General features: G+C 59.6%; 5 protein-coding genes across 13 annotated transcripts in view; 3 read left to right on the forward strand and 2 right to left on the reverse strand.

Annotated features, from left to right (window-relative positions):
* Positions 1 to 5,873, reverse strand: part of LOC308184288 (HLA class II histocompatibility antigen, DM beta chain-like) — a 67,320-nt gene extending 61,447 nt beyond the window's left edge. For 5 of the 7 annotated variants that reach the window (XM_080571314.1, XM_080571313.1, XM_080571315.1 and 2 more), the window contains exons 1-3: positions 5,490 to 5,873; positions 4,622 to 4,906; positions 4,420 to 4,539 (exon numbers count right to left, since the gene is read on the reverse strand). In XM_080571314.1, the coding sequence (XP_080427440.1) occupies positions 4,420 to 4,539; positions 4,622 to 4,906; positions 5,490 to 5,760 (676 nt within the window). In that variant the 5' untranslated portion in view covers positions 5,761 to 5,873. Of the gene's footprint in view, positions 1 to 4,114; positions 4,226 to 4,307; positions 4,344 to 4,419; positions 4,540 to 4,621; positions 4,907 to 5,489 lie in introns of those variants that run through there. The other 2 variants (XM_080571310.1, XM_080571311.1) reach the window with 2 other exon arrangements.
* LOC308184295 (butyrophilin subfamily 1 member A1-like) lies at positions 1,063 to 22,381 on the forward strand. Its single transcript, XM_080571340.1, has 6 exons — positions 1,063 to 1,215; positions 13,714 to 13,737; positions 13,836 to 13,856; positions 13,956 to 14,112; positions 14,240 to 14,451; positions 21,373 to 22,381. The coding sequence occupies exons 5-6, from the start codon at positions 14,385 to 14,387 to the stop codon at positions 21,909 to 21,911; spliced, it is 606 nt and encodes a 201-aa protein (XP_080427466.1). The 5' UTR covers positions 1,063 to 1,215; positions 13,714 to 13,737; positions 13,836 to 13,856; positions 13,956 to 14,112; positions 14,240 to 14,384; the 3' UTR covers positions 21,912 to 22,381.
* On the forward strand, positions 10,468 to 13,174 carry LOC308184196 (butyrophilin subfamily 3 member A2-like; the record flags this gene model as incomplete). The annotated part of the gene is made up of 5 exons (XM_080571027.1): positions 10,468 to 10,567; positions 11,344 to 11,691; positions 12,321 to 12,602; positions 12,731 to 12,835; positions 13,161 to 13,174. The coding sequence occupies 5 exons, from the start codon at positions 10,468 to 10,470 to the stop codon at positions 13,172 to 13,174; spliced, it is 849 nt and encodes a 282-aa protein (XP_080427153.1).
* LOC308184287 (HLA class II histocompatibility antigen, DM beta chain-like) lies at positions 16,368 to 24,742 on the reverse strand. Of its 3 annotated transcripts, none has more exons than XM_080571309.1 (5): positions 24,443 to 24,742; positions 23,534 to 23,818; positions 23,332 to 23,451; positions 16,476 to 16,511; positions 16,368 to 16,393 (listed from the first exon to the last, which is right to left on the reverse strand). In XM_080571309.1, the coding sequence occupies exons 1-5, from the start codon at positions 24,711 to 24,713 to the stop codon at positions 16,383 to 16,385; spliced, it is 723 nt and encodes a 240-aa protein (XP_080427435.1). In that variant the 5' UTR covers positions 24,714 to 24,742; the 3' UTR covers positions 16,368 to 16,382. The 3 variants fall into 3 exon arrangements, with proteins under 3 accessions (XP_080427435.1, XP_080427434.1, XP_080427433.1); XM_080571308.1 differs by lacking the exon at positions 16,476 to 16,511 and adding an exon at positions 23,220 to 23,255; XM_080571307.1 differs by lacking the exons at positions 16,368 to 16,393; positions 16,476 to 16,511 and adding exons at positions 23,027 to 23,137; positions 23,220 to 23,255.
* On the forward strand, positions 18,025 to 20,191 carry LOC308184186 (butyrophilin subfamily 3 member A2-like; the record flags this gene model as incomplete). The annotated part of the gene is made up of 4 exons (XM_080571019.1): positions 18,025 to 18,218; positions 18,625 to 18,972; positions 19,602 to 19,883; positions 20,013 to 20,191. Exons 1-4 carry the CDS (start codon positions 18,119 to 18,121, stop codon positions 20,189 to 20,191), a joined length of 909 nt encoding a protein of 302 aa, XP_080427145.1. The 5' UTR covers positions 18,025 to 18,118.
* Positions 24,743 to 25,404: the final 662 nt, after the last annotated feature.

Raw genomic sequence — 25,404 nt, forward strand, 5'->3', positions numbered from 1 at the left:
TCCGGAACCAGCCGGGCTGGTTTATAGGTGAGGGTGGGTGCATGGAGCACCTGGTATTTGAGCCCCTGGGACTGTGGCTGTGCTGGGCTTTCTCTGGCATGGGAGCAGATGGGGTCTTTGCCTTGGAACTGAATCCCCCCCCAAGTCAAGCCCCAGCCGCAGGCTCTTCCCCCAGCCACAGGCACTGACCCCCACCTCTCCCTGGGGGGCTATGAGGCCGGAGGCGTCCGGGTGCTGTGTCGATCGGCCGGCTGGTACCCGCTGCCGCAGGTGCTGCTTTATTGTGTCAGCAATGGGACCAAACACCACACAGGGAGAATCGCAGAGTCCTCTGAGCAGCCAGATGTCTTCATTACTTTTGCTTTGTGTGCTGGGGGAGATCTGAGACGTTGTCTGGAAATCCCGGGGCTTCTTGAACCAGCATGGCTTGGTGCAGCGATGCTGCAAGGAGGTCCTGGAGCTCAGCACCTGGGTTTTCAGTGTGATTTGGGGCCACAGGCATTGTGCAGCCCTGCTCTCTGGGTCCTGCACCAGCCTGGGTGGTTTGTACGTGAGGGTTGGTGCATGGAGCGACCGGTATTTGAGCCCCTGGGACTGTGGCTGTGATTGTCTTTGTCTGGCATGGGAGCAGATTGGGGTCTTTGCCTTGGAACTGAATCCCTCCCCAGGTCAAGCCCCAGCCACGGGCTCTTCCCCCAGCCACAGGCGCTGACCCCCACCTCTCCCTGGGGGGCTACGAGGCCGGAGGCGTCCGCGTGCTGTGTCGATCGGCTGGCTGGTACCCGCTGCCGCAGCTACTGTGGAGGGATGCTCACGGGCAGCATCTGCCCTCGGTCTCCCAGACACATTCCCAGGACCAGGAGGGGCTCTTTGAAATCGAAGGCACCATCATCGTGACCGGGAGCGTGGAGGGGCCCTTGTCCTGCGTGGTCAGGAGCAGCCGCCCCCAGCAGGAGCGGGAATCGTCCCTGCACATCGCAGGTACAAATAGTGCAGCCAGGGTGAGGTGTTCCTGGCCCCTGCACTTGTCCTGAGCTGGGAGAAGTCTGGGTCTTGCTTTTCCACCCACTGGCATGGAAACGCAGCCCTTTTCCTTGTGCCTTTTCTCAGCTCCCTTCTTCCACAACGCCCAGCCCTGGATGGTGGCTCTGGCTCTGGTCCTCCTGCTTTTGGCTGTGTCCATTGGCCTCGGTGTTTATCTCTTTCGAAAGAAAGGTAAGCTGGCAGCGCAGGGATGGAGTGGAGGGAGGTGTTCTGCAGGGACCCGCGTGGGTCTGGAGCGGGGCTGAGCCCTGGCCCAGGGAGGTGCGTAGGAGGAGGAAGGGAATGTTCTCCTGGGGATCCCAAAGGCCTTGGGATCCTCTTGGGCCTCTGTCTTGGGCAACGAAGGCAGGGGAAAAGGCAAGGGGCCTTGGGTGGGAGGCCAGGGAGCATGGCTGCAGCGTGGGGCTGGTGGGAAGGCCCAGAGCCCCTGCACATGTTCCCACTGAGCAACCAAGCTGCTCTGCTGACCTCCTGTTCCTCCGCCTTTGCTTTTCAGTGGCACAGAGCCGAGAGCTGGGTGAGTCCTTGCAGTCCCTTCCCCAGCCCCTGGGGAAGTGGTGTCCCTTCGGGAGGGAATGGGGTGGGTGGGCTGTGGGGGCTTGTGTGCTGGTGGCTCGGGGGTGCTGGAGGAGCAGCTGGAGCCTGACAGGGGAGTGGGGAGTGCTGGGGCTGGGGCTGCCCTGGCCACGGGACACGGCCGGGATGGCTGAAAGGAACGGGGATCAAGGTGGGGACGGGGAGTGAGCTGCGGGTCTGTCCCGCTCTGCACTGATGCTTCCAGGACAGGGACATTCTCCAGCAATCCGTTCTTCACTTCCTTAATGGCTTCGGTGGCACAAAGATCAAGGTTGCACAAGTGTCTGTCCTTACAGTTCCACTTACAAGAGCATTGTACAAAGCTGGGCCACAATGACTATTTGTCTGGTCCCACCTCGGAGCAAGGCAGTATTTTCCCAGTCATGGGATGTGTTCAGGGTCTACCACGGGCTGAGCAACTCTCCCCTCTGATCATGCATTACTTTCCCTTTCCTTTTCAGAGAAACAAGCTGCAGAGCTGGGTGAGTGTCCCCGTGCTTGGGCCCCAGGGAAGCACCAAGACGATGTGCAGGGGAGGGTGAGCAGCTGGGACAGAGCAGCCCAGGGCTGGACCCTCACCCTGCCCACACCCACCGGCCGTGGGCTGTGACCAGCTCTCCCCTCTCCTTCCAGCATGGAGAAGGTTTCTGCTGCCTCATAATAGAGGTAGGTGTGCATTGAGTTACCCTCTGCGGTGCTTCTCCTGCCCTTGCTGGGGCATGTTCAGGAGCCAAGAGGTGCTCCATCTCCTGCCCCGTGGGGCAGCTCCTGGCCCCGAGCTGGGGAAAGCCTGCCCAGGGCTGAGCTCTGCCCCTGATGGCCTGGCTCCTTCTGTCCCTGCAGTGAAGGTGACCCTGGATCCGGACACGGCTCATCCCATGCTTGTCCTGTCTCAGGACAACAGCAGTGTGAGATGGGAAAGGGAATGGCAGCAGGTTCCTGACACCCCAGAGAGATTTGACTATTGGTTCTGCGTGCTGGGCCGTGAGGAGTTCAGAGAGGGGAGGCACTGCTGGTTGGTGGAGGGGGAGGGGGAGAGGGTAAAGTTTTCTTTGTGGGCAGTGGGGGTGGCCAGGGCATCTGTGAAGAGGAAGGGGGAGATCGACATGAGCCCTGAAGGAAGGATCTGGGCTGTGCTGTACGGTGAAGGACATCTCTGGTCTCTCACATCTCCTCGTACCCATTTGTCCCTGTCCCCTGTCCCCACGAGGATCTGGGTCTGTCTGGACTGTACCCAGCAGCAGGTGTCTTTTATCAACGCTGACAACGGGGTGGAGATCTTCACTTTCACAGTAGCCAACCTCAATGGGGAGAGCATCCGCCCCTGGTTCCTGTTGTGGTCACAGGGAATTCAGCTGTGCCTGAGGGACAGCACCTTGCAGACCCTGTCCCCAGCCCTGGGGGGCTCCTGCCCTTCTCCACCCACTGCTGAATCACCTCTCCTTGATCCTGCAGGAGCAGCACAGGAATGAGGGGCAGTGGGGGCAGGGGCTGCCCTGTGTTCCTCCCTGCTGCTGGAGGAGGGCTGGGATGCTGCAAGCAGGGGCCAGGCCCCTTGCAGCCCCTGGGCTCTGCCCTGCACAGGGCTCCTGTGCTGGGGCACAAGCCCTGATGGCACCCACGGGTCTCACCCTGCCTCTGAGCCCCAGCGGGCAGCACAGTGGCTGCAGCAGCTCTCCACGCTCCTCTCCCCTCTGCTTGCACAGCTTGCAGACCCCAGTGCAAGGGATGTGGTCACCATGTGCTGCCGGCCATTGCAGGCCACCTTTGCCTCCTAGTTTGGGGTTGATCCTTGCTCTGTGCCTGGTGCTGAGCATGAGCAGCCTGTGGGGGCTCTTTGTTCCCTCCTCTGGAGCACATCAAGGCACAGCAGCAGCAGCACTGTGGCAAATAAAGTTTTGCATGCGAAGATGGAGTCTGGCAGTGGCATTTCCTGGGTGCTTTCTGTCCTGAGGCTTTGCTGCCTGGGAAGGTGTCTTGCAGCAGACCGTCTCCTTGGTGCCTGAGCCTCCCCTGTGGCAGCTCCATGCTGTTCCCTCGGGCCCTGTCGCTGGCCCCAGAGAGCAGAGACCGGCACCTGCCCCTCCGCTCCCCTCATCAGGAAGCTGTGGGCAACCGCGAGGCCTCCCCTGCGTCTCCTCTGCTCTGGGCTCAACAAGCCAAGCGCCTTCAGCCGTTCCTCACACACCTTGCCCTGCAGAGCCTTCTCCATCCTTGTGGCCCTCCCTTGGAGGCTCTCGCACAGTTTCATGCCCTTCATCTGCTGTGCTGCCCACAGCTGCACGCAGTGCTCGAGTGCTCACAGCAGGCCGAGCAGAGAGGGACGATCCCTTCCCTCGGCCGGCCAGCAGTGCCGTGCCTGAGGCACCCCAGGGCATGCTTGGCCCTTTGGGGTCCCATGCCATGTCCCCCACCCACCCTCTCCACCTGGTGGCACACCGTAGGAGCCCCGTGAGCCTCTGCCCTGTCCCCAGAATGCTGCAGAGATGCCAGCGGGGCTTGTGGAGCATCTTTATTCTCAGTACCGCAGCATCGGGTCTGAGATGGGGCCATCCAGGAGCCACAGGTGCCAGGAGGTGTCCGTCTGGGGGTCCTCAGATGCTGCCTGGGGAAGGGGGACACACACAGAGAGAGAGATGGGGTGATTCGGCCCTCGCCAATGTGGACGGGGATGGGGACACCGTTACCTTTAGGGTAGTTTTCTCCAGGGAGGGGAGTGTAACCTGCAGGGGGGAGAAGAGGAGTGAGCAGAGTCCTCATCACCCTTGACCACGTCCCCAGCTCTCCCCGGCCACTCACCCGGGGCGGGAGGCCTGGCCCTGAAGCGGTAGACGCCAGCGAGAAATAAGCCAAGTCCCACCACCATCAGCACGGTGGCCACCGCCACCATTATTGTCACCTCCGGCAGCAGTCCGGGACCTGCACGGACACGGGCGGGTGAGTGGTGGTGAGTGGGCAAGACCGCCGGCCTCCGGGTGCGGTCCTGCGCCTCTCCACTCACTCCAGTCCTCCAGGAGAGGCTCCTGCAGGCTGACGTGCTGCACCGAGCACGTGTAGGTGTCGCCTGCCACCGGGGCCACCATCAGGGACACCTGCGTCTGGTAGGTCCAGTCGCCGTTGGGGATGGCGGAGATGGGGTTGTAGCCGTCGGGCTCCAGGATGTCCCCGTTGGGCAGCCAGATGACGGTCACCTCGGGGGGGTAGAAGCCCCAGATGTGGCAGGTGAGGCGGACGGGCACACGGGCGTTCCCCGTCTCCGCGGGGATGATGCGGACTTGGGGCTGCGCTGGAGCAGGGACGGGGATGGGGTCAGTGGTGGGCGAGCCCCTTTTCCCTGCCCCGTGCAACGTCCCCACGCAATGTTCCGTGCAACGCTCCCCTGCAACGCCCTGTGCAAAGCTCCACGCAACTTCCCCACGCCGCTTCCCCATGCAACGCCCTGTGCAAGCTCTAGGCATTGTCCCACGCGATGTCACGTGCGACATCCCCATGCGATGCCCACGAGATGCCCTGTGCAACGCCCCTGTGCCACACCCTGCAAGAGGCATTGCTCCGTGCAACATCCCTATGCAAAGTGCAATGCAGTGTGCTGTGCAGTGCTCCGTGCAACATCCCCCTGCAACGTCCTCATGCAGTGTGCTCTGCAGCACCCCCTTGCAATGCCTGGTGCAACATCTCCTTGCAACATGCCCTACAACACCCCTGTGCAACAATCCCATGCAACATACTCTGCAAAACCCCTGTGCAATGCCACCATGCAACAACTCCATGCAACATGCTCTGCAACACTCCCACGCAACACCCCAGGCAATATTCTCCTACAGCGTTTCCACACCACGGCCCCACGCCAAGCCCCCCCACGAGCTCACTGCGCCGCAGCGCCATCCAGTCCCAGTAGCGCAGGGCCAGGTCGCTGCAGGCCTGGCGCCGGGCCTTGACGCGGTGCACCCAGGTGCTGTCGTTGTTGAGGTGGGCGGCGAGGTGGGTGGCCTGCAGCCGCAGCAGCCCCCAGTCGCAGGCGATGAAGCGCTGAGTGTCGGAGTCGTAGCACACCAGCTGGTTCTTGTTGAAGGCCAGGGTGAAGTTGAAGCCCATCACGGAGCCGTTGGCCGCCAGCGGGCAGGAGCTGGCCATGTGCATCAGGAACGCGGCTGCGGGGAGGGGGGAAGGAATGTCATCTCTGTGCCTCAATCCACCTCCATGCAGAGCAGAGCCCCCCAAATCCCCAGGGTCCCATAGAACTGAGTCCCCCCAAAGCATCCCCAAAGTCCCATAGAGCAGAGCCCTCTCCTCACCATCCCCAGGGTCCCACAGAGCAGAGCCCCCCCCAAACATCCACCATGGTCCCCAAGGGCAAAGCCCCTCACAAACAAGCCCACAGTCCCATACAGCAGACCTCCCCCCAACCCCCTCTCGGACTACCACAGTGCAGAACCCCCCCCAAACTATCCCTAGGGTCCCATGATGCTGAGCAAGCCCAAACCTCCCCACGGACTCATAAAGCAAACCCCCCACCCAAACTCCTTCTCACGGCCCCCTAGAGCAGAGCCCCCACAAACTACCCCCAGGGTCCCACGAAGCAGAGCCTACCCCAGCCCTTCCCCAGGGGTCCCATAGAGCAGAGCCCCCCAAAACTTATCCCTAGGGCCCCATGATGTTGAGCCCCGCCCAGACATCCCCATGGCCCCATAGAGCAAAGCCCCCCCCCAGTTCTCCACAGGGTCCTATAGAGCAGAGCCCCCCCAAACTCCCCCCAGGGTGCCATAGAGCAGAGCCCCCCCAAACATTCCCCGTGGTCCCCAAGGGCAAAGCCCCTCCCCCCCAGCAGACCCCAGTGCAAGGGATGTGGTCACCGTGTGCTGCCGGCCATTGCAGGCCACCTTTGCCTCCTAGTTTGGGGTTGATCTTTGCTCTGTGCCTGGTGCTGAGCATGAGCAGCATGTGGGGGCTCTTTGTTCCTTCCTTTGGAGCCCATCCATGCAACACAAAGCAGCAGCAGGACTGTGGCAAATAAAGTTTTGTACATGAAGATGGAGTCTGGCAGTGGCATTTCCTGGGTGCTTTCTGTCCTCAGGCTTTGCTGCCTGGGAAGGCGTTTTGCAGCAGACCGTCTCCTTGGTGTTGGTCCTGGGAGTCGGAGCTAGGAGGAACCTAAACTCCAGCTGCCCCCGATTCCCCAGCTGGCACCCACTTGTCCCAGCTGGGTCATTGCCCTGCCCTGGGGGCACCCAAAGAGCTGCCAGCCTCCCATCACACAGACTCTGCAGAGGCTGTGCCCACACGGGTGCATCTCCGGCTCTTGGAAGTCCTCCAAGCAGAGGGAGCAGGTCTCCTCAGCCTTCAGCCCAAGATCACAGAATGACAGAATAGCCTGAGTTGGTAGGGACCCAATGGGACCATCGAGTCCATCTCCAGGCTCCACAAAGGATCACCCAAAAATCAGACCCTTTCCCTAAGAGCCTTCTCCAAACACTCCTTGAGCTGCAGCAGGCTCAGGGCCGTGGCTACATCCCTCGGGAGCCTGTTTCAGTGCCCGACCACCCTCTCGGGGAATAAACCACTTCCAAACAGCCGGCCTGAGTGTCTCTGGTGGCAGCTCCCTGCCGTTACCTTGGGCCCTGTCGCTGGCCCCAGAGAGCAGAGACCGGCGCCTGCCCCTCCGCTCCCCTCATCAGGAAGCTGTGGGCCACCGCGAGGCCTCCCCTGTGTCTCCTCTGCTCTGGGCTCAACAAGCCAAGCACCTTCAGCCGCTCCTCAAACCCCTTGCCCTGCAGAGCCTCAGCCATCCTCGTAGCCCTCCCTTGGAGGCTCTCGCACAGTTTCACGCCCTTCATCTGCTGTGCTGCCCACAGCTGCACGCAGTGCTCGAGGCGAGGCCACAGCAGGCCGAGCAGAGCGGGACGATCCCTTCCCTCGGCCGGCCAGCAGTGCCGTGCCTGAGGCACCCCAGGGCACGCTTGGCCGTTCGGGGTCCCATGCCATGTCCCCCACCCACCCGCTCCACTTGGTAGGACACCGGAGGAGCCCCATGAGCCTCTGCCCTGTCCCCAGAATGCTGCAGAGACGCCAGCGGGGCTTGTGGAGCATCTTTATTCTCAGCACCGCGGCATCGGGTCTGAGATGGGGCCATCCGAGAGCCAGTGGTGCCAGGAGGTGTCCGTCTGGGGGTCCTCAGATGCTGCCTGGGGAAGGGGGACACACACAGGGAGAGAGATGGGGTGATTTGGCCCTCGTCAATGGGGACGGGGATGGGGACACCGTTACCTGCGGGGTAGTTGTCTCCAGGGAGGGGAGTGTAACCTGCTGGGGGGAGAAGAGGAGTGAGCAGAATCCTTGTCACCCTTGACCATGTCCCCCAAGAAGCATTTGGACTGTGCTCTTATTCATATGGTCTGAATGTTTGGGTAGACCTGTGTGGTGCCAGCAGTTGGACTCATTGATCCTTGTGGGTCCCTTCCTAATTGGGGATATTCTATGATTCTATGACCCCACATTGGAGCAGAGGAAGAGCGTGACCGTGAAGGAGCAGCGGACACGAAGTGCTATAGACTGACTGCAAACCCCATTGTCCCGTTCCCCTGCGACGCTTGGGGAGAGGAGGTGGAAGAGGGTGGGGGTGGATGAGGAGAAATAACTCTGGTTTGTTTTCTCTGTTTCTCACTTTTCTGGCTTCTTAGTAATAGCTAGTAAATTCCTTTAATCTTCCTATGGTTAGTCAGTTTGCCCATGATGATAATTGTTGTGTGATCTCCTGGTCCTTATTTCAAACCTTGAGAACTTTTCATTGCATTTTCTCCCCTTTTCCCTTTGAGGAGGGGGAGTGAGAGAGCGGTTGTAGTGAAGCTCAGCTGCCCATCTGAGTAAAACCACCACACATGATGACAGCAGCCAGTTCTCTTAGTACTCTGGGATGAATCCCATCAGGTCCTATAGTCTTGTATGCATCCATCTGGAGCAGCAAATCTCACACAAATTCGGGGTTTGTTGGGAGTTCATCATTCCTGCAGTCACTGTCCTCCAGTTCAGGACATCTGGGGTCCCCCAGCCCAGCATCATTGTTGAAGACAAAGGCAAAGAAAGCATTAAACAGCTCTGTGAAGTCGATGACCCTGTTTGGGCATCCCCATCCAGTAGCAGACCAGTGCTTTCTCTCATCCTACTTTTGCTGTTAAGATAGTTTAAAAAAAATCCATTTTATTGCCCCTCACAGTACTGTCCAGCTTCAACTCAAATTGTGCTTTGGCCATACGAATTTTCTCCCTACAAAAGCAAACAGTACCTCTGTAGTCCTTCCACATGGCCTGACCTCACTTCCAGCAAACAGAAACTTTCCTTATCCACCTAAGCTCTAGAAGAAGGTCCCTGCCCATCTGAGACAACCTTCTACCACAGCTGCTTTACTGGAGCAGTGACCAAGGCTGGCACATTGCCTTCAGCACCCTGGTCAAAGGGTGGCAGCTCCAGGCTTGGCAACCAGCTGTGCCCCATTCCCTGCAGCCTCCAATCCCGCTCAGCTCTTCACTGCCATCTCTCTACATTGTCCCATTGCTCACTGTTTGATTCCTCCTTAGATGGGTGGAGATGAACGAGCTCAGACACTGGCTTTCCCTGGAGGTCTGGAGAGGACCCTGCCGGGGACAAGCCCCTCATGCTTGCTGAAGGCCCTGGACTGGGCACCCAGCAGTGATGGGATGGCGGTGCCAGCCCTGCAGAGATCAACAGACGTTGCTGGCTCCCACTCCCAGCACACCTCCTTCTCCTGCACGTCCTCCCTCTCCCTCTCCCATTTCCCCAGTGTTTCCCAGGGGACACGGGGGATGCAGGATGCACCAACTCACGTGCAGCTCGCCCTTTCTCTATGAGCACTATGAGAAGCTGTGCCATGACCAACAGCTGCATGCATGGTCCTCCTCAATTCACATAAATCATCTTCAGTGAGTTGTTTGGGAGGAGCAGTAAAAGTTATGCTTGGAGTTGAAGGCACGAGCAGCAGCGAAACGCAAGCTCTAGGATGGATGGGACATAGAGGAGCTGCGATGTCATGGGGGTGGAGACCCAAAGACCCCCCATCTCCCGGTGTGGTTCCTCTGGTGGATGATGAGGGTGGAGCTGGCCCGAAAGCTTTTCTCCCAGTATGAGCATTGGTAGGGCTTCTCACCCGTGTGGATGCGCTGGTGCCTGCAGAGGGTCATGGTCTCCCAAAAGGCTTTCCCACAGTCCGAGCAGACATGGGGACTGGGCCCCACGTGGCTTTTCTGGCAGAGGAGGAAGGCCAAGGGAACGGTGAAGCCCATCCCACAGTCAGGGATGGTGCCCTCATAGGGTGTAATTCCCAGGGTCTTCTTTGTTAATCCTTCTTGGAAACTGGGGCAACGTCTGACAGCTTAAATTCCAAGACCAAAGACCCTTAAGATAGAATTTGGAGAGGTCTCGAGATGACATTATGCACCTCCACATTGTCCCAATGCTCGCTGTTTGATTCCTCCTTAGATGGGTGGAGATGAATGAGCCTAGAGAGTGACTTTCCCTGGGGGTCTGGAGAGGCACCTGCTGGGGACAAGCACCTTGTGCTGGGTGAAAGCCATGGGCTGGGCACCAAGCTGCGATGGGATGGTGGTGCCAGCCCTGCAGAGCTCCCCAGACAATTGTCCTCATTGCCCCAGGGGCAGAGCTCTTCCCAGAGGGTTATTTCAACCAGGAAGTGGGCAAAGGTTGGGGACACTGGGTGTAGCCTTGTGCTTTCTGCAGCTCTGCTGGGTGCTGTGAGGGACCTCTCTCTCTCGGTGGGACTCCCTTGGAAAAGAACCCCTGGGGGGCTGCCTGCCCCCTGGGGGACCTCTGTCTCAGATGGGGCTCCCCAGGGACTGTGGCCGCTCCAACCGCACCGGCCATGCCAAGGGCCTGCTGACTTCCCTTGTCACGTTCCTCCTCCTCCGGCTGGGCTCAGGTAAGATCCTGTGGGGCTGCTGGGGGCACTCCAGTCAAGGCCTGGCAGACGTGGTGCTGTGGGGCAGGGGAGCGGCCGTGGGGCAGGGGGACCTGAGCCCTCAGCTCAGCCCCCAATGGGTTTCACTTTCCCTTTGGTTCTTTCAAGCCATAGGGGCGCTGCCTTGGCTGCCCTTTCTGGCTCTTCTTCACCTGCCCGAATGCTGCAGAGAGGGCTCCCACTCCCAGCACACCTCCTTCTCCTGCACGTCCTCCCTCTCCCTCTCCTGTTTCCCCAGTGGTTTCCCATGGGACACGGGGGATGCAGGATGCACCAACTCACGCGCAGCTTGCGCTTTGTCACTCACTGGAACCCAGCTACACAATGAGGAGACACAGATGCTCTAATCCATCTGGTTCTCAAGGCATGAGCCAAGCTGAGCCGTCTCCAAACCCTATCATCCATCTCCATCCACGTCAGGTCTCACCATCCCCAAAACCCCTCATCCTTTATTCCACTGAGATCCCACCGATATCCCACCATCCCCAAACCCCATGCTCCTTCCTCCGAAAAGAGTCCCATCTCCCAAAATTCCATTGTCTTCCATTCCAGTGGAAATCCACCACCACAAACCCCATCCAAGTTCATCCCAGTGGGGTCCCACCATCCCCAAACCTCATCATCCTCCATCCCAGTACTGTCCAACTCATGTACAGCTCGCCCTTTGTCACTCACTGCCCCTAAATTTACGATGGCAAAAATCTCACAGCCTCTCTGTGCCCTTCTCCATTGACCAGCCCAGATCAGAGTGGTGGGACCAGGCCACCCTCTCACTGCCACCGTGGGGCAGGATGTCGTGCTGCCCTGCCAATTGTCCCCTCAACGGGATGCTCGCACCTTGGAAGTCAGGTGGATTCGGCACAGCTTATCTGAGACAGTGCACCACTACCGCAATGGAGAGGACCTGTATGGGGAGCAGATGGGGGCATATGTCGGGAGGACAGAGTTGGCCAGAGATGGTCTCTCTGCTGGAAGCCTGGACTTGCGAATCACCAGGCTGAGACCCTCTGATGATGGCCAGTACGTCTGCACTGTGGAAGATGCTGATGCTTATAACGAAGCCATTGTGGAGCTGGAGGTGTCAGGTTAGTGGCTGGGGTGATGCTTCCAGGGGAGAGTTTACGTGTCCTTTTAATGTTTCAGCTCTTTCACAGCATGGAGCATGCCCATGGATGTGGAGGTAATATTTGGGGAGAGAGCTCCATGGATATTTTTGTCAGTTTTCCCTGTTGTCCTTGAAGACAATAATCATAATATTGTGAGGGCACTGGGCACAGGCTGCTGAGCAGCTCCTTCAGCTGTGTCAGCAATGGGACCAAACACCACACAGGGAGAACCAAAGAGTCCTCCGAGCAGCCGGACATCTGCTTTACTTTTGCTTTGTGTGGTGGGGGAGATCTGAGACGTTGTCTGGAAGTCCCGGGGCTTCTTGAACCAGAACAACTTGGTGCAGAGATGCTGCCTGGAGGTGCTGTAGCTCGGCACCAGGGTTTTCTTGGCAATTTGGGGCCACTGGCATTGTGCAGCCCTTCCGTCTGGGTCCGGAACCAGTCGGGGTGCTTTGGGGTGAGGCTGGGTGTGTGGAGCGCCCGGTCCCTGAACCTCTGGGGCCGTGGCTGGGCTGGACTGTGTCTGACATGGGAGCAGATGGGGTCTTTGCCTTGGAACTGAATCCCTCCCCAAGTCAAGCCCCAGCTCCGGGCTCTTCCCCCAGCCACAGGCACTGACCCCCACCTCTCCCTCGGGGGCTACGAGGCCGGAGGCGTCCGGGTGCTGTGTCGATCGGCCGGCTGGTACCCGCTGCCGCAGCTGCTGTGGAGGGATGCTCGCAGGCAGCATCTGCCCTCGGTCTCCCAGACACATTCCCAGGACCAGGAGGGGCTCTTTGAAATCGAAGGCGCCATCATCGTGACCGGGAGCTTGGAGGGGCCCTTGTCCTGCGTGGTCAGGAGCAGCCGCCTCCAGCAGGAGCGGGAATCGTCCCTGCACATCGCAGGTACAAATAGCACAGCCAGGGTGACGTGTTCCTGGCCCCTGCACTTGTCCTGAGCCAGGAGAAGTCTGGGTCTTGCTTTTCCATCCATGGGCATGTAACACAGCCCTTTTCCTGGTGCCTTTTCTCAGCTCCCTTCTTCCACAACGCCCAGCCCTGGATGGTGGCTCTGGCTCTGGTCCTCGTGCTTTTGGCTGTGTCTGTTGGCCTCGCTGTTTATCTCTTTCGAAAGAAAGGTAAGCTGGCAGCGCAGGGATGGAGCGGAGGGAGGTGTTCTGCAGGGACCCACATGGGTCTGGAGCGGGGCTGAGCCCTGGCCCAGGGAGATGCATAGGAGGAAGAAGGGAATATTCTCCTGGGGATCCCAAAGGCCTTAGGATCCTCTTGGGCCTCTGCCTTGGGCAACAAAGGCAGGGGAGAAGGCAAGGGGCCTTGGGTGGGAGGCCAGGGAGCATGGCTGCAGCGTGGGGCTGGTGGGAAGGCCCAGACCCCCTGCAGATGTTCCCACCGAGCAACCAAGCTGCTCTGCTGACCTCCTGTTCCTCCGCCTTTGCTTTTCAGCGGCACAGAGCTGAGAGCTGGGAGAGTCCTTGCAGTCCCTGCCCCCAGCCATTGGGGAAGTGGTGTCCCTGCGGGAGGGACTGGGCTGGGTGGGCTGTGGGGGCTTGTGTGCTGGTGGCTCGGGGGTGCTGGAGGAGCAGCTGGAGCCTGACGGGGGAGTGGGGAGTGCTGGGGCTGGGGCTGCCCTGGGCATGGGTCACGGCCAGGATGGCTGAAAGGAACGGGGATCAAGGTGGGGACGGGGAGTGAGCTGCAGGGCTGCCCTACTCTGCACTGATGCTTCCAGGACAAGGATATCCTCCACCCGTCCCCATTCACTTCCACTTGTATTTTGGTGGCACGGTGCAGAGAGCTGCACAAGTGTCTGTTCTTAATGCTACAAGTCCTGCAAAATGCTGGGCCTCGGTGCTTGTTAGTGTGGTCGCTACCGGTCTGGCAACAAGGTGGTCTGTATCCATGCACGAGAGCAAAAAAATTTGGGGTCTAGCCATGGAAGCAGCAATGGGGCGAAAGTCTCTCCACTCTGACCATTCATTCCTTTTGCTTTTCATAGCAGCAAAAAAGGATGCAAAGCTGGGTAAGTCTCCTTCCACAAAGAGAAGGCATTTGGTGTCTTCCCACAGGCATACTGTCCCCTCTGACCATACATTGCTTCTCTTTCTTTTTCCTTTCCAGTGAAACAAGCTGCAGAGATAGGTGAGTGGCCATCCCTGACCTGAAAGACTTTGCTGCATAGACAAAGGATGAGAATTTTTTTCCCTCTGATCATGCATTCCTTATGCTTTTCTTTTCCAGAGGAAAAAGATGCAAGACTGGGTGAGTCTCTCTTCCCCCCCACAACTGAAGGAATTTGGGGTCTTTGGTTTGTAGCAGCCATTGGTGAGAAGCTGACTCCTCTCATTGATGCATTCCTTTTCTCTTTTGTTTGTAGCCGAACAAGCTGCAGAGCTGGGTAAGTCTCACTCTCCAAACGCAAAAAAAATAATAATAATAATAATAATAAAAAAGCGTCATAGTGAGAGGTATGGGATAAGAAACTGTGCCCGCTGATCATGTTTCTTTTTCTCTTTCATTTGTAGAGAAACAAGCTGCAGAGCTGGGTGAGTGTCCCCATGCTTGGGCCGCAGGGCAACACCAAGGCGATGTGCAGGGGAGGGTGGGCAGCTGGGACAGAGCAGCCCAGGGCTGGACCCTCACCCTGCCCACACCCACTGGGCACCAGCCATGGGCTGTGACCAGCTCTCCCCTCTCATTCCAGCATGGAGAAGGTTTCTGCTGCCTCAAAATCCAGGTAGGTGTGCATTGAGTTACCCTCTGCGGTGCTTCTCCTGCCCTTGCTGGGGCATGTTCAGGAGCCAAGAGGTGCCCCATCTCCTGCCCCGTGGGGCAGCTCCTGGCCCTGAGCTGGAGAAAGCCTGCCCAGGGCTGAGCTCTGCCCCTGATGGCCTGGCTCCTTCTGTCCCTGCAGTGAAGGTGACCCTGGATCCGCACACGGCTCATCCTGAACTTGTTGTGTGTCAGGACTACAGCAGTGTGAGATGGGAAAGGGAATGGCAGCAGGTTCCTGACATACCAGAGAGATTTGACTATTGGTGCTGCGTGCTGGGCCGTGAGGAGTTCAGAGAGGGAAGGCACTGCTGGTTGGTGGTGGTGGAGGGAGAGATGAAAGAAGAATCATGGTGGGCTGTGGGGGTGGCCAGGGCATCTGTGAAGAGGAAGGGGGAGATCGACACGAGCCCTGAAGAAGGGATCTGGGTTGTGGAGTACGATGAGGGGCAGCTCTGGTCTCTGACGCGTCCTCCCACCCACTTGTCCCTGTCCCCTGTCCCAACGAGGATCTGGGTCTGTCTGGACTGTACCCAGCAGCAGGTGTCTTTTATCAACGCTGACAACGGGGTGGAGATCTTCTCTTTCACAGCAGCCTCCTTCAATGGGGAGAGCATCCGCCCCTGGTTCTGTCTAGAGACAGAGGGAATCCAGCTGTGCCTGAGGGACAGCACCCTGTAGACCCTGTCCCCAGCCCTGGGGGGCTTCTGCCCTTCTCCAGCCACTCCTGCATCAACTCTCCTTGGTCCTGCAGGAGCAGCACAGGAATGAGGGGCAGTGGGGCCAGGGGCTGCCCCATGTCCCTCCCTGCTGCTGGAGGAGGGCTGGGATGCTGCAAGCAGGGGCCAGGCCCCTTGCAGACCCTGGGCTCTGCCCTGCACAGGGCTCCTGTGCTGGGGCACAAGCCCTGATGGCACCCACAGGTCTCACCCTGCCTCTGAGCCCCAGCGGGCAGCACAGGGGCTGCAGCAGCTCTCCACGCTCCTCTCCCCTCTGCTTGCACTGCTTGCAGACCCCAGTGCAAGGGATGTGGTCACCGTGTGCTGCCGGCCATTGCAGGCCACCTTTGCCTCCTAGTTTGGGGTTGATCTTTGCTCTGTGCCTGGTGCTGAGCATGAGCAGCCTGTGGGGGCTCTTTGTTCCCTCCTCTGGAGCACACCAAGGCACAGCAGCAGCAGGACTGTGGCAAATAAAGTTTTGCACACGAAGATGGAGTCTGGCAGTGGCATTTCCTGGGTGCTTTCTGTCCTCAGGCTTTGGTGCCTGGGAAGGCGTCTTGCAGCAGACCGTCTCCTCGGTGCCTGAGCCTCCCCTGTGGCAGCTCCATGTCGTTCTCTTGGGCCCTGTCACTGGCCCCAGAGAGCAGAAACCAGCACCTGCCCCTCCGCTCCCCTCATCAGGAAGCTGTGGGCCATCGCGAGGCCTCCCCTGCGTCTCCTCTGCTCTGGGCTCAACAAGCCAAGAGCCTTCAGCCGCTCCTCACACCCCTTGCCCTGCAGAGCCTTTGCCGTCCTCGTAGCCCTCCCTTGGAGGCTCTCGCACAGTTTCACGCCCTTCGTCTGCTGTGGTGCCCACAGCTGCACGCAGTGCTCGAGGTGGGGCCGCAGCAGGCCCAGCAGAGCGGGACGATCCCTTCCCTCGGCCGGCCAGCAGTGCCGTGCCTGAGGCACCCCAGGGCACGCTTGGCCGTTCGGGGTCCCATGCCATGTCCCCCACCCACCCGCTCCACTTGGTGGGACACCGTAGGAGCCCCATGAGCCTCTGCCCTGTCCCCAGAATGCTGCAGAGATGCCAGCAGGGCTTGTGGACCATCTTTATCCTCAGCACCGCGGCATCGGGTCTGAGATGGGGCCATCCGGGAGCCAGCAGTGCCAGGAGGTGTCCGTCTGGGGGTCCTCAGATGCTGCCTGGGGAAGGGGGACACACACAGGGAGAGAGATGGGGTGATTTGGCCCTCGTCAATGGGGACGGGGATGGGGACACCGTTACCTGCGGGGTAGTTGTCTCCAGGGAGGGGAGTGTAACCTGCTGGGGGGAGAAGAGGAGTGAGCAGAATCCTTGTCACCCTTGACCATGTCCCCCAAGAAGCATTTGGACTGTGCTCTTATTCATATGGTCTGAATGTTTGGGTAGACCTGTGTGGTGCCAGCAGTTGGACTCATTGATCCTTGTGGGTCCCTTCCTAATTGGGGATATTCTATGATTCTATGACCCCACATTGGAGCAGAGGAAGAGCGTGACCGTGAAGGAGCAGCGGACACGAAGTGCTATAGACTGACTGCAAACCCCATTGTCCCGTTCCCCTGCGCCGCTTGGGGAGAGGAGGTGGAAGAGGGTGGGGGTGGATGAGGGAAAGATATCTCTGGTTTGTTTTCTTTGCTTCTCACTTTTCTGGCTTCTTAGTAATAGCTAGTAAATTCCTTTAATCTTCCTGTGGTTAGTCAGTTTGCCCATGATGATAATTATTGTGTGATCTCCTGGTCCTTATTTCAATCCTTGAACCCTTTTCATTGCATTTTCTCCCCTTTTCCCTTTGAGGAGGGGGAGTGAGAGAGCAGTTGTAGTGAAGCTCAGCTACCCACCTGAGTAAAACCACCACACATGATGACAGCAGCCAGTTCTCTTAGTACTCTGGGATGAATCCCATCAGGTCCTATAGTCTTGTATGTACCCATCTGGAGCAGCAAATTCGGGGTTTGTTGGGAGTTTATCATTCCTGCAGTCACTGTCCTCCAGTTCAGGGCACCTGGGGTCCCCCAGCCCAGCATCAGTGTTGAAGACAAAGGCAAAGAAAGCATTAAACAGCTCTGTGAAGTCGATGACCCTGTTTGGGCATCCCCATCCAGTAGCAGACCAATGTTTTCTCTCATCCTACTTTTGCTGTTAAGATAGTTTAAAAAAAAATCCATTTTATTGCCCCTCACAGTACTGTCCAGCCTCAACTCAAATTGTGCTTTGGCCATACGAATTTTCTCCCTACAAAGGCAAACAGTACCTCTGTAGTCCTTCCACATGGCCTGACCTCACTTCCAGCAAACAGAAACTTTCCTTATCCACCTAAGCTCTAGAAGAAGGTCCCTGCCCATCTGAGACAACCTTCTACCACAGCTGCTTTACTGGAGCAGTGACCAAGGCTGGCACATTGCCTTCAGCACCCTGGTCAAAGGGTGGCAGCTCCAGGCTCAGCACCCAGCTGTGCCCCATTCCCTGCATCCTCTGATCCCGCTCGGCTCTTCACTGCCATCTCTCCACATTGTCCCATTCCTCACTGTTTGATTCCTCCTTAGATGGGTGGAGATGAACGAGCTCAGACACTGGCTTTCCCTGGAGGTCTGGAGAGGACCCTGCCGGGGACAAGCCCCTCGTGCTTGCTGAAGGCCCTGGGCTGGGCACCCAGTTGTGATGGGATGTTGGTGCCAGCCCTGCAGAGCTCCCCATGCATTGGCCCAGGGACAGAGCTCCTCCCAGTGGGTTATTGCAACCAGGAAGTGAGCAAAGTCTGGGGAAGTTGGGCATAGCCTTGTACTTTCTGCAGCTCTGCTGGGTGTTGTGAGGGACCTCTCTGTTGGTGGGGCTCCCTTGGAGAAGAACCCCTGGGGGGCCCCCTGCCCCCTGAGGGACCTCTGTCTCAGATGGGGCTCCCCTGGGGCTGCGGCCGTCCCAGCCTCACCGGCCATGCCAGGGGCCTCCTGACTTCCCTCGTCACTCTGCTCCTCCTCCAGATGGGCTCAGGTAGGATCCTGCGGGGCTGCTGGGGGCTCTCCCCCCGGGGTATGGCACACTTGCTGCCATGGGGCAGGGGAGCGGCCGTGGGGCTGGGGGAACCCGAGACCACAGCTCAGCCCCAGCTGGGTTTCGCTTTCCCTTTGGTTCTTTCACACAATACGGGCACTGCCTTGGCTGCCCTTTCTGGCTCTTCTTCACCTGCCCGAATGCTGCAGACGGCTCCCACTCCCAGCACACCTCCTTCTCCTGCACATCCTCCCTCTCCTTCTCCCATTTCCCCGGTGGTTTCCCATGGGACACAGGGGACCCAGCACGTATCAACTCACGCGCAGCTCGCCCCTTGTCACTCACTGCCCATAAATTTGACATGGCAAAATCTCACCTCCTCTCTGTGCCCTTCTCCATTGCCCAGCCCAGCTCAGAGTGGAGGGACCAGGCCAGCCTCTCACTGCCACCGTGGGGCAGGATGTCGTGCTGCCCTGCCACTTGTCCCCTCAACGGGATGCTCGCACCTTGGACGTCAGGTGGATCCGGGACCACATCTCTGAGACAGTGCACCACTACCGCAATGGAGAGGACCTGTACGGGGAGCAGATGGAGGCATATGTCGGGAGGACAGAGTTGGCCAGAGATGGTCTCTCTGCTGGAAGCCTGGACTTGCGAATCACCAGGGTGAGACCCTCTGATGATGGCCAGTACGTCTGCACTGTGGAAGGTGCTGATGCTTATAATGAAGCCATTGTGGAGCTGGAGGTGTCAGGTTAGTGGCTGGGGTGATGCTTCCAGGGGAGAGTTTATGTGTCCTTTCAATGTTTCAGCTCTTTCACAGCATGGAGCATGCCCTTGGATGTGGAGGTAATATTTGGGGAGAGAGCTCCATGGATATTTTTGTCAGTTTTCCCTGGTGTCCTCAAAGACAATAATCATAATATTGCGAGGGCAGTGGGCACGGGCTGCGGAGCAGCTCCTTCAGCTTTGTCAGCAATGGGACCAAACACCACACAGGGAGAATCACAGAGTCCTCTGAGCTGCCGGACATCTGCTTTACTTTTGCTTTGTGTGGTGGGGAGACCTGAGACGTTGTCAGGAAGTCTTGGGGCTTCTTGAAACAGCACGACTTGGTAACGAGACACTGCAAGGAGGTTCTGGAGCTCATCACCTGGGTTTTCTGGTCAATTTAAGGCCACTGGCATTGTGCAGCCCTTCTGTCTGGGTCCGGTACCAGACAGGGTGTTTTTGGGGTGAAGGTGGGTTCATGGAGCGTCCGGTCCGTGAGCCTCTGGGGCTGTGGCTGGTCTGGGCTGTGTCTGGCATGGGAGCAGATGGGGTCTTTGCCTTGGAACTGAATCCCTCCCCAAGTCAAGCCTCAGCTCCAGGCTCTTCCCCCAGCCACAGGCGCTGACCCCCACCTCTCCCTGGGGGGCTACGAGGCCGGAGGCGTCCGCGTGCTGTGTCGATCGGCCGGCTGGTACCCACTGCCGCAGCTGCTGTGGAGGGATGCTCGCGGGCAGCACCTGCCCTCGGTCTCCCAGACACATTCCCAGGACCAGGAGGGGCTCTTTGAAATCGAAGGAGCCATCATCGTGACCGGGAGCGTGGAGGGGCCCTTGTCCTGCGTGGTCAGGAGCAGCCGCCTCCAGCAGGAGCGGGAATCGTCCCTGCACATCGCAGGTACAAATAGCACAGCCAGGGTGACGTGTTCCTGGCCCCTGCACTTGTCCTGAGCTGGGAGAAGTCTGGGTCTTGCTTTTCCACCCACGGGCATGGAAACAGAGCGCTTTTCCTGGTGCCTTTTCTCAGCTCCCTTCTTCCACAACGCCCAGCCCTGGAAGGTGGCTCTGGCTCTGGTCGCTGTGCTTTTGGCTGTGTCCATTGGCCTCGCTGTTTATCTCTTTCTAAAGAAAGGTAAGCTGGCAGCGCAGGGATGGAGCAGAGGGAGGTGTTCTGCAGGGACCCGCGTGGGTCTGGAGCGGGGCTGAGCCCTGGCCCAGGGAGGTGCATAGGAGGAGGAAGGGAATGTTCTCCTGGGGATCCCAAAGGCCTTGGGATCCTCTTGGGCCTCTGTCTTGGGCAACGAAGGCAGAGGAGAAGGCAAGGGGCCTTGGGTGGGAGGCCAGGGAGCATGGCTGCAGCGTGGGGCTGGTGGGAAGGCCCAGAGCCCCTGCAGATGTTCCCACCGAGCAACCAAGCTGCTCTGCTGACCTCCTGTTCCTCCGCCTTTGCTTTTCAGCGGCACAGAGCCGAGAGCTGGGTGAGTCCTTGCAGTCCCTGCCCCCAGCCCCTGGGGAAGTGGTGTCCCTTTGGGAGGGACTGGGCTGGGTGGGCTGTGGGGGCTTGTGTGCTGGTGGCTCGGGGGTGCTGGAGGAGCAGCTGGAGCCTGACGGGGGAGTGGGGAGTGCTGGGGCTGGGGCTGCCCTGGGCACGGGACACGGCCGGGATGGCTGAAAGGAATGGGGATCAAGGTGGGGACGGTGAGAGAGATATGGGGAAGCCACGCACTGCACTGACACTTACGGGACAGGGACGTCCTCCAACAATCCGTTCTTCACTTCCATAATGGCTTCGGTGGCACAAAGATCAAAGTTGCACAAGTGTCTCTGCTTACAGTTCCACATACAAGAGCATTGTACAAAGATGGCCACAATGACTATTTGTTTGGTTCCACCTCGGAGCAAGGCAGTATTTTCCCAGTCATGGGATGTGTTCAGGGTCTACCATGGGCTGAGCAACTCTCCCCTCTGATCATGCATTACTTTTGCTTTCCTTTTCAGAAAAACAAGCTGCAGAACTGGGTGAGTGTCCCAACGCTTGGGCCCCAGGGCAATGCCAAGGCGATGTGCAGGGGAGGGTGGGCAGCTGGGACAGAGCAGCCCAGGGCAGGACCCTCACCCTGCCCACACCCACTGGGCACCGGCCGTGGGCTGTGACCAGCTCTCCCCTCTCCTTCCAGCATGGAGAAGGTGTCTTCTGCCTCAAAATAGAGGTAGGTGTGCATTGGGTTGCCCTCTGCAGTGCTTCTCCTGCCCTTGCTGGGGCATGTTCAGGAGCCAAGAGGTGCTCCATCTCCTGCCCTGTGGGGCAGCTCCTGGCCCCGAGCTGGGGAAAGCCTGCCCAGGGCTGAGCTCTGCCCCTGATGGCCTGGCTCCTTCTGTCCCTGCAGTGAAGGTGACCCTGGATCCGCACACGGCTCATCCTAAGCTTGTCCTGTCAGAGGACCAAACGAGTGTGAGACGGGAAAGGGAATGGCAGCAGGTGCCTGACACACCGGAGAGATTTGACTATTGGTGCTGCGTGCTGGGCCGTGAGGAGTTCAGAGAGGGGAGGCACTGCTGGGTGGTGGAGGGGGAGGGGGAGTGGCTCAAGTATTCTTGGTGGGCTGTGGGGGTGGCCAGGGCATCTGTGAAGAGGAAGGGGTGGATCGACATGAGCCCTGAAGGAGGGATCTGGGCTGTGCAGTACAAAGCGGGGCAGCTCATGTCTCTCACATCTCCTCCCACTCACTTGTCCCTGTCCCCTGTCCCCACGAGGATCTGGGTCTGTCTGGACTGTACCCAGCAGCAGGTGTCTTTTATCAACGCTGACAACGGGGTGGAGATCTTCACTTTCACAGCAGCCACCTTCAATGGGGAGAGCATCCGCCCCTGGTTCCGTCTGGAGACAAGGGCAATTCAGCTGTGCCTGAGGGACAGCACCCTGTAGACCCTGTCCCCAGCCCTGGGGGGCTCCTGCCCTTCTCCAGCCACTCCTGCATCACCTCTCCTTGGTCCTGCAGCAGCAGCACAGGAATGAGGGGCAGTGGGGCCAGGGGCTGCCCCATGTCCTTCCCTGCTGCTGGAGGAGGGCTGGGATGCTGCAAGCAGGATTCAGGCGCCTTGCAGACCCTGGGCTCTGCCCTGTACAGGGCTCCTGTGCTGGGACACAAGCCCTGCTGGCACCCATGGGTCTCAGCCTGCCTCTGAGCCCCATCGGGCAGCACAGGGGCTGCAGCAGCTCTCCACGCTCCTCTCCCCTCTGCTTGCACTGCTTGCAGACCCCAGTGCAAGGGATGTGGTCACCGTGTGCTGCCGGCCATTGCAGGCCACCTTTGCCTCCTAGTTTGGGGTTGATCTTTGCTCTGTGCCTGGTGCTGAGCATGACCAGCCTGTGGGGGCTCTTTGTTCCCTCCTCTGGAGCACATCAAGGCACAGCAGCAGCAGGACTGCAGCAAATAAAGTTTTGCACAGGAAGATGGAGTCCGGCAGTGGCATTTCCTGGGTGCTTTCTGTCCTGAGGCTTTGCTGCCTGGGAAGGCGTCTTGCAGCAGACCGTCTCCTCAGTGCCTGAGCCTCCCCTGTGGCAGCTCCATGTCGTTCCCTCGGGCCCTGTCGCTGGCCCCAGAGAGCACAGACCGGCGCCTGCCCCTCCGCTCCCCTCATCAGGAAGCTGTGGGCCATCGCGAGGCCTCCCCTGCGTCTCCTCTGCTCTGGGCTCAACAAGCCAAGCGCCTTCAGCCGCTCCTCACACCCCCTGCCCTGCAGAGCCTTCTCCATCCTTGTGGCCCTCCCTTGGAGGCTCTCGCACAGTTTCATGCCCTTTGTCTGCTGTGCTGCCCACAGCTGCACGCAGTGCTCGAGGCGAGGCTGCAGCAGGCCCAGCAGAGCGGGACGATCCCTTCCCTCGGCCGGCCAGCAGTGCCATGCCTGAGGTACCTCAGGGCACGCTTGGCCCTTTGGGGTCCCAAGCCATGTCCCCCACCCACCCTCTCCACTTGGTGGGACACCGTAGGAGACCCGTGAGCCCCTGCCCTCTACCAAGAACACTGCAGAGACGCCAGCGGGGCTTGTGGAGCATCTTTATTCTCAGCACCGCGGCATCGGGTCTGAGATGGGGCCATCCAGGAGCCACAGGTGCCAGGAGGTGTCTGTCTGGTGGACCTCAGATGCTGCCTGGGGAAGGGGGACACACACAGGGCGAGAGATGGGGTGATTCAGCCCTCACCAATGGGGACGGGGATGGGGACACCGTTACCTGCAGGGTAGTTGTCTCCAGGGAGGGGAGTGTAACCTGCAGGGGGGAGAAGAGGAGTGAGCAGAGTCCTTGTCGCCCTTGACCACGTCCCCAGCTCTCCCCGGCCACTCACCCGGGGCGGGAGGCCTGGCCCTGAAGCGGTAGACACCTGCGAGAAATAAGCCAAGTCCCACCACCATCAGCACGGTGGCCACCGCCACCATTATCGTCACCTCCTGCAGCAGTCCGGGACCTGCGGGGACACGGCCGGGTGAGTGGCGGTGAGTGGGCAAGACCGCCGGCCTCCGGGTGCCGTCCTGCGCCTCTCCACTCACTCCAGTCCTCCAGGAGAGGCTCCTGCAGGCTGACGTGCTGCACCGAGCAGGTGTAGGTGTCGCCTGCCACCGGGGCCACCATCAGGGGCACCTGCGTCTGGTAGGTCCAGTCGCCGTTGGGGATGGCGGAGATGGGGTTGTAGCCGTCGGGCTCCAGGATGTCCCCGTTGCGCAGCCAGATGACGGTCACCTCGGGGGGGTAGAAGCCCCAGATGTGGCAGGTGAGGCGGACGGGCACACGGGCGTTCCCCGTCTCCGCGGGGATGATGCGGACTTGGGGCTGCGCTGGAGCAGGGACGGGGATGGGGTCAGGGCTGGGCGAGCCCCTTTTCCCTGCCCCGTGCAAGGTCCCCACGCAATGTTCCGTGCAACGCTCCCCTGCAACGCCCTGTGCAAAGCTCCACGCAACTTCCCCATGCCGCTTCCCCATGCAACGCCCTGTGCAAGCTCTAGGCATTGTCCCACGCGATGTCACGTGCGACATCCCCATGCGATGCCCACGAGATGCCCTGTGCAACGCCCCTGTGCCACACCCTACAAGAGGCATTGCTCCGTGCAACATCCCCATGCAAAGTGCGCAAGGCAGTGCGCTGTGCAGTGCCCCGTGCAACATCCCCTTGCAACGTCCTCATGCAGTGTGCTCTGCACCACCCCCATGCAATGCCTGGTGCAACATCTCCTTGCAACATGCCCTACAACACCCCTGTGCAACAATCCCATGCAACACCCCTGTGCAACAATCCCATGCAACATGCTCTGCAAAACCCCTGTGCAATGCCCCCATGCAATGCCACCATGCAACAACTCCATGCAACATGCTCTGCAACACTCCCACGCAACACCCCAGGCAATATTCTCCTGCAGCGCTTCCACACCACGGCCCCACGCCAAGCCCCCCCGGGGGCTCACTGCGCCGCAGCGCCGTCCAGTCCCAGTAGCGCAGGGCCAGGTCGCTGCAGGCCTGGCGCCGGGCCTCGACGCGCTGCACCCAGGTGCTGTCGTTGTTGAGGTGGGCGGCGAGGTGGGTGGCCTGCAGCCGCAGCAGCCCCCAGTCGCAGGCGACGAAGCGCTGAGTGTCGGAGTCGTAGCACACCAGCTGGTTCTTTTTGAAGGCCAGGGTGAAGTCGAAGCCCATCACGGAGCCATTGGCCACCAGCGGGCAGGAGCTGGCCATGTGCATCAGGAATGAGGCTGAGGGGAGAGGGGCAGGAATGCCATCTCTGTGCCTCAATCCACCTCCATGCAGAGCAGAGCCCCCCAAATCCCCAGGGTCCCATAGAGCTGAGTCCCCCCAAAGCATCCCCAAAGTCCCATAGAGCAGAGCCCTCTCCTCACCATCCCCAGGGTCCCACAGAGCAGAGCCCCCCCCAAACATCCACCATGGTCCCCAAGGGCAAAGCCCCTCACAAACAAGCCCACAGTCCCATACAGCAGACCTCCCCCCAACCCCCTCTCGGACTACCACAGTGCAGAACCCCCCCCAAACTATCCCTAGGGTCCCATGATGCTGAGCACCCCCAAACCTCCCCACGGACTCATAAAGCAAACCCCCCACCCAAACTCCTTCTCACGGCCCCCTAGAGCAGAGCCCCCACAAACTACCCCCAGGGTCCCACGAAGCAGAGCCTACCCCAGCCCTTCCCCAGGGGTCCCATAGAGCAGAGCCCCCCAAAACTTATCCCTAGGGCCCCATGATGTTGAGCCCCCCCCAGACATCCCCATGGCCCCATAGAGCAAAGCCCCCCCCCAGTTCTCCACAGGGTCCTATAGAGCAGAGCCCCCCCAAACTCCCCCCAGGGTGCCATAGAGCAGAGCCCCCCCAAACATTCCCCGTGGTCCCCAAGGGCAAAGCCCCTCCCCCCCAGCAGACC

This window comes from Anser brachyrhynchus (assembly GCF_964034855.1).
Source record: "Anser brachyrhynchus genome assembly, chromosome: 30".
NCBI classification, from domain to species: domain Eukaryota; kingdom Metazoa; phylum Chordata; class Aves; order Anseriformes; family Anatidae; genus Anser; species Anser brachyrhynchus.

Coding starts and splice junctions, on each gene's coding strand:
- LOC308184295 (XM_080571340.1), top strand. CDS start 14,385: ATGGGCTGTGACCAGCTCTCCCCTCTCATTCCAGCATGGAGAAGGTTT. Junction 14,452..21,372: donor TCTGCTGCCTCAAAATCCAG/GTAGGTGTGCAT, acceptor CTGTCCCTGCAG/TGAAGGTGACCCTGGATCCG.
- LOC308184287 (XM_080571309.1), bottom strand. CDS start 24,713: ATGCACATGGCCAGCTCCTGCCCGCTGGTGGCCAATGGCTCCGTGATG. Junction 23,452..23,533: donor GCCTCTCCTGGAGGACTGGA/GTGAGTGGAGAG, acceptor GTGTCCCCGCAG/GTCCCGGACTGCTGCAGGAG. Junction 16,512..23,331: donor GGCCAGGCCTCCCGCCCCGG/GTGAGTGGCCGG, acceptor TCCCCCCAGCAG/GTTACACTCCCCTCCCTGGA.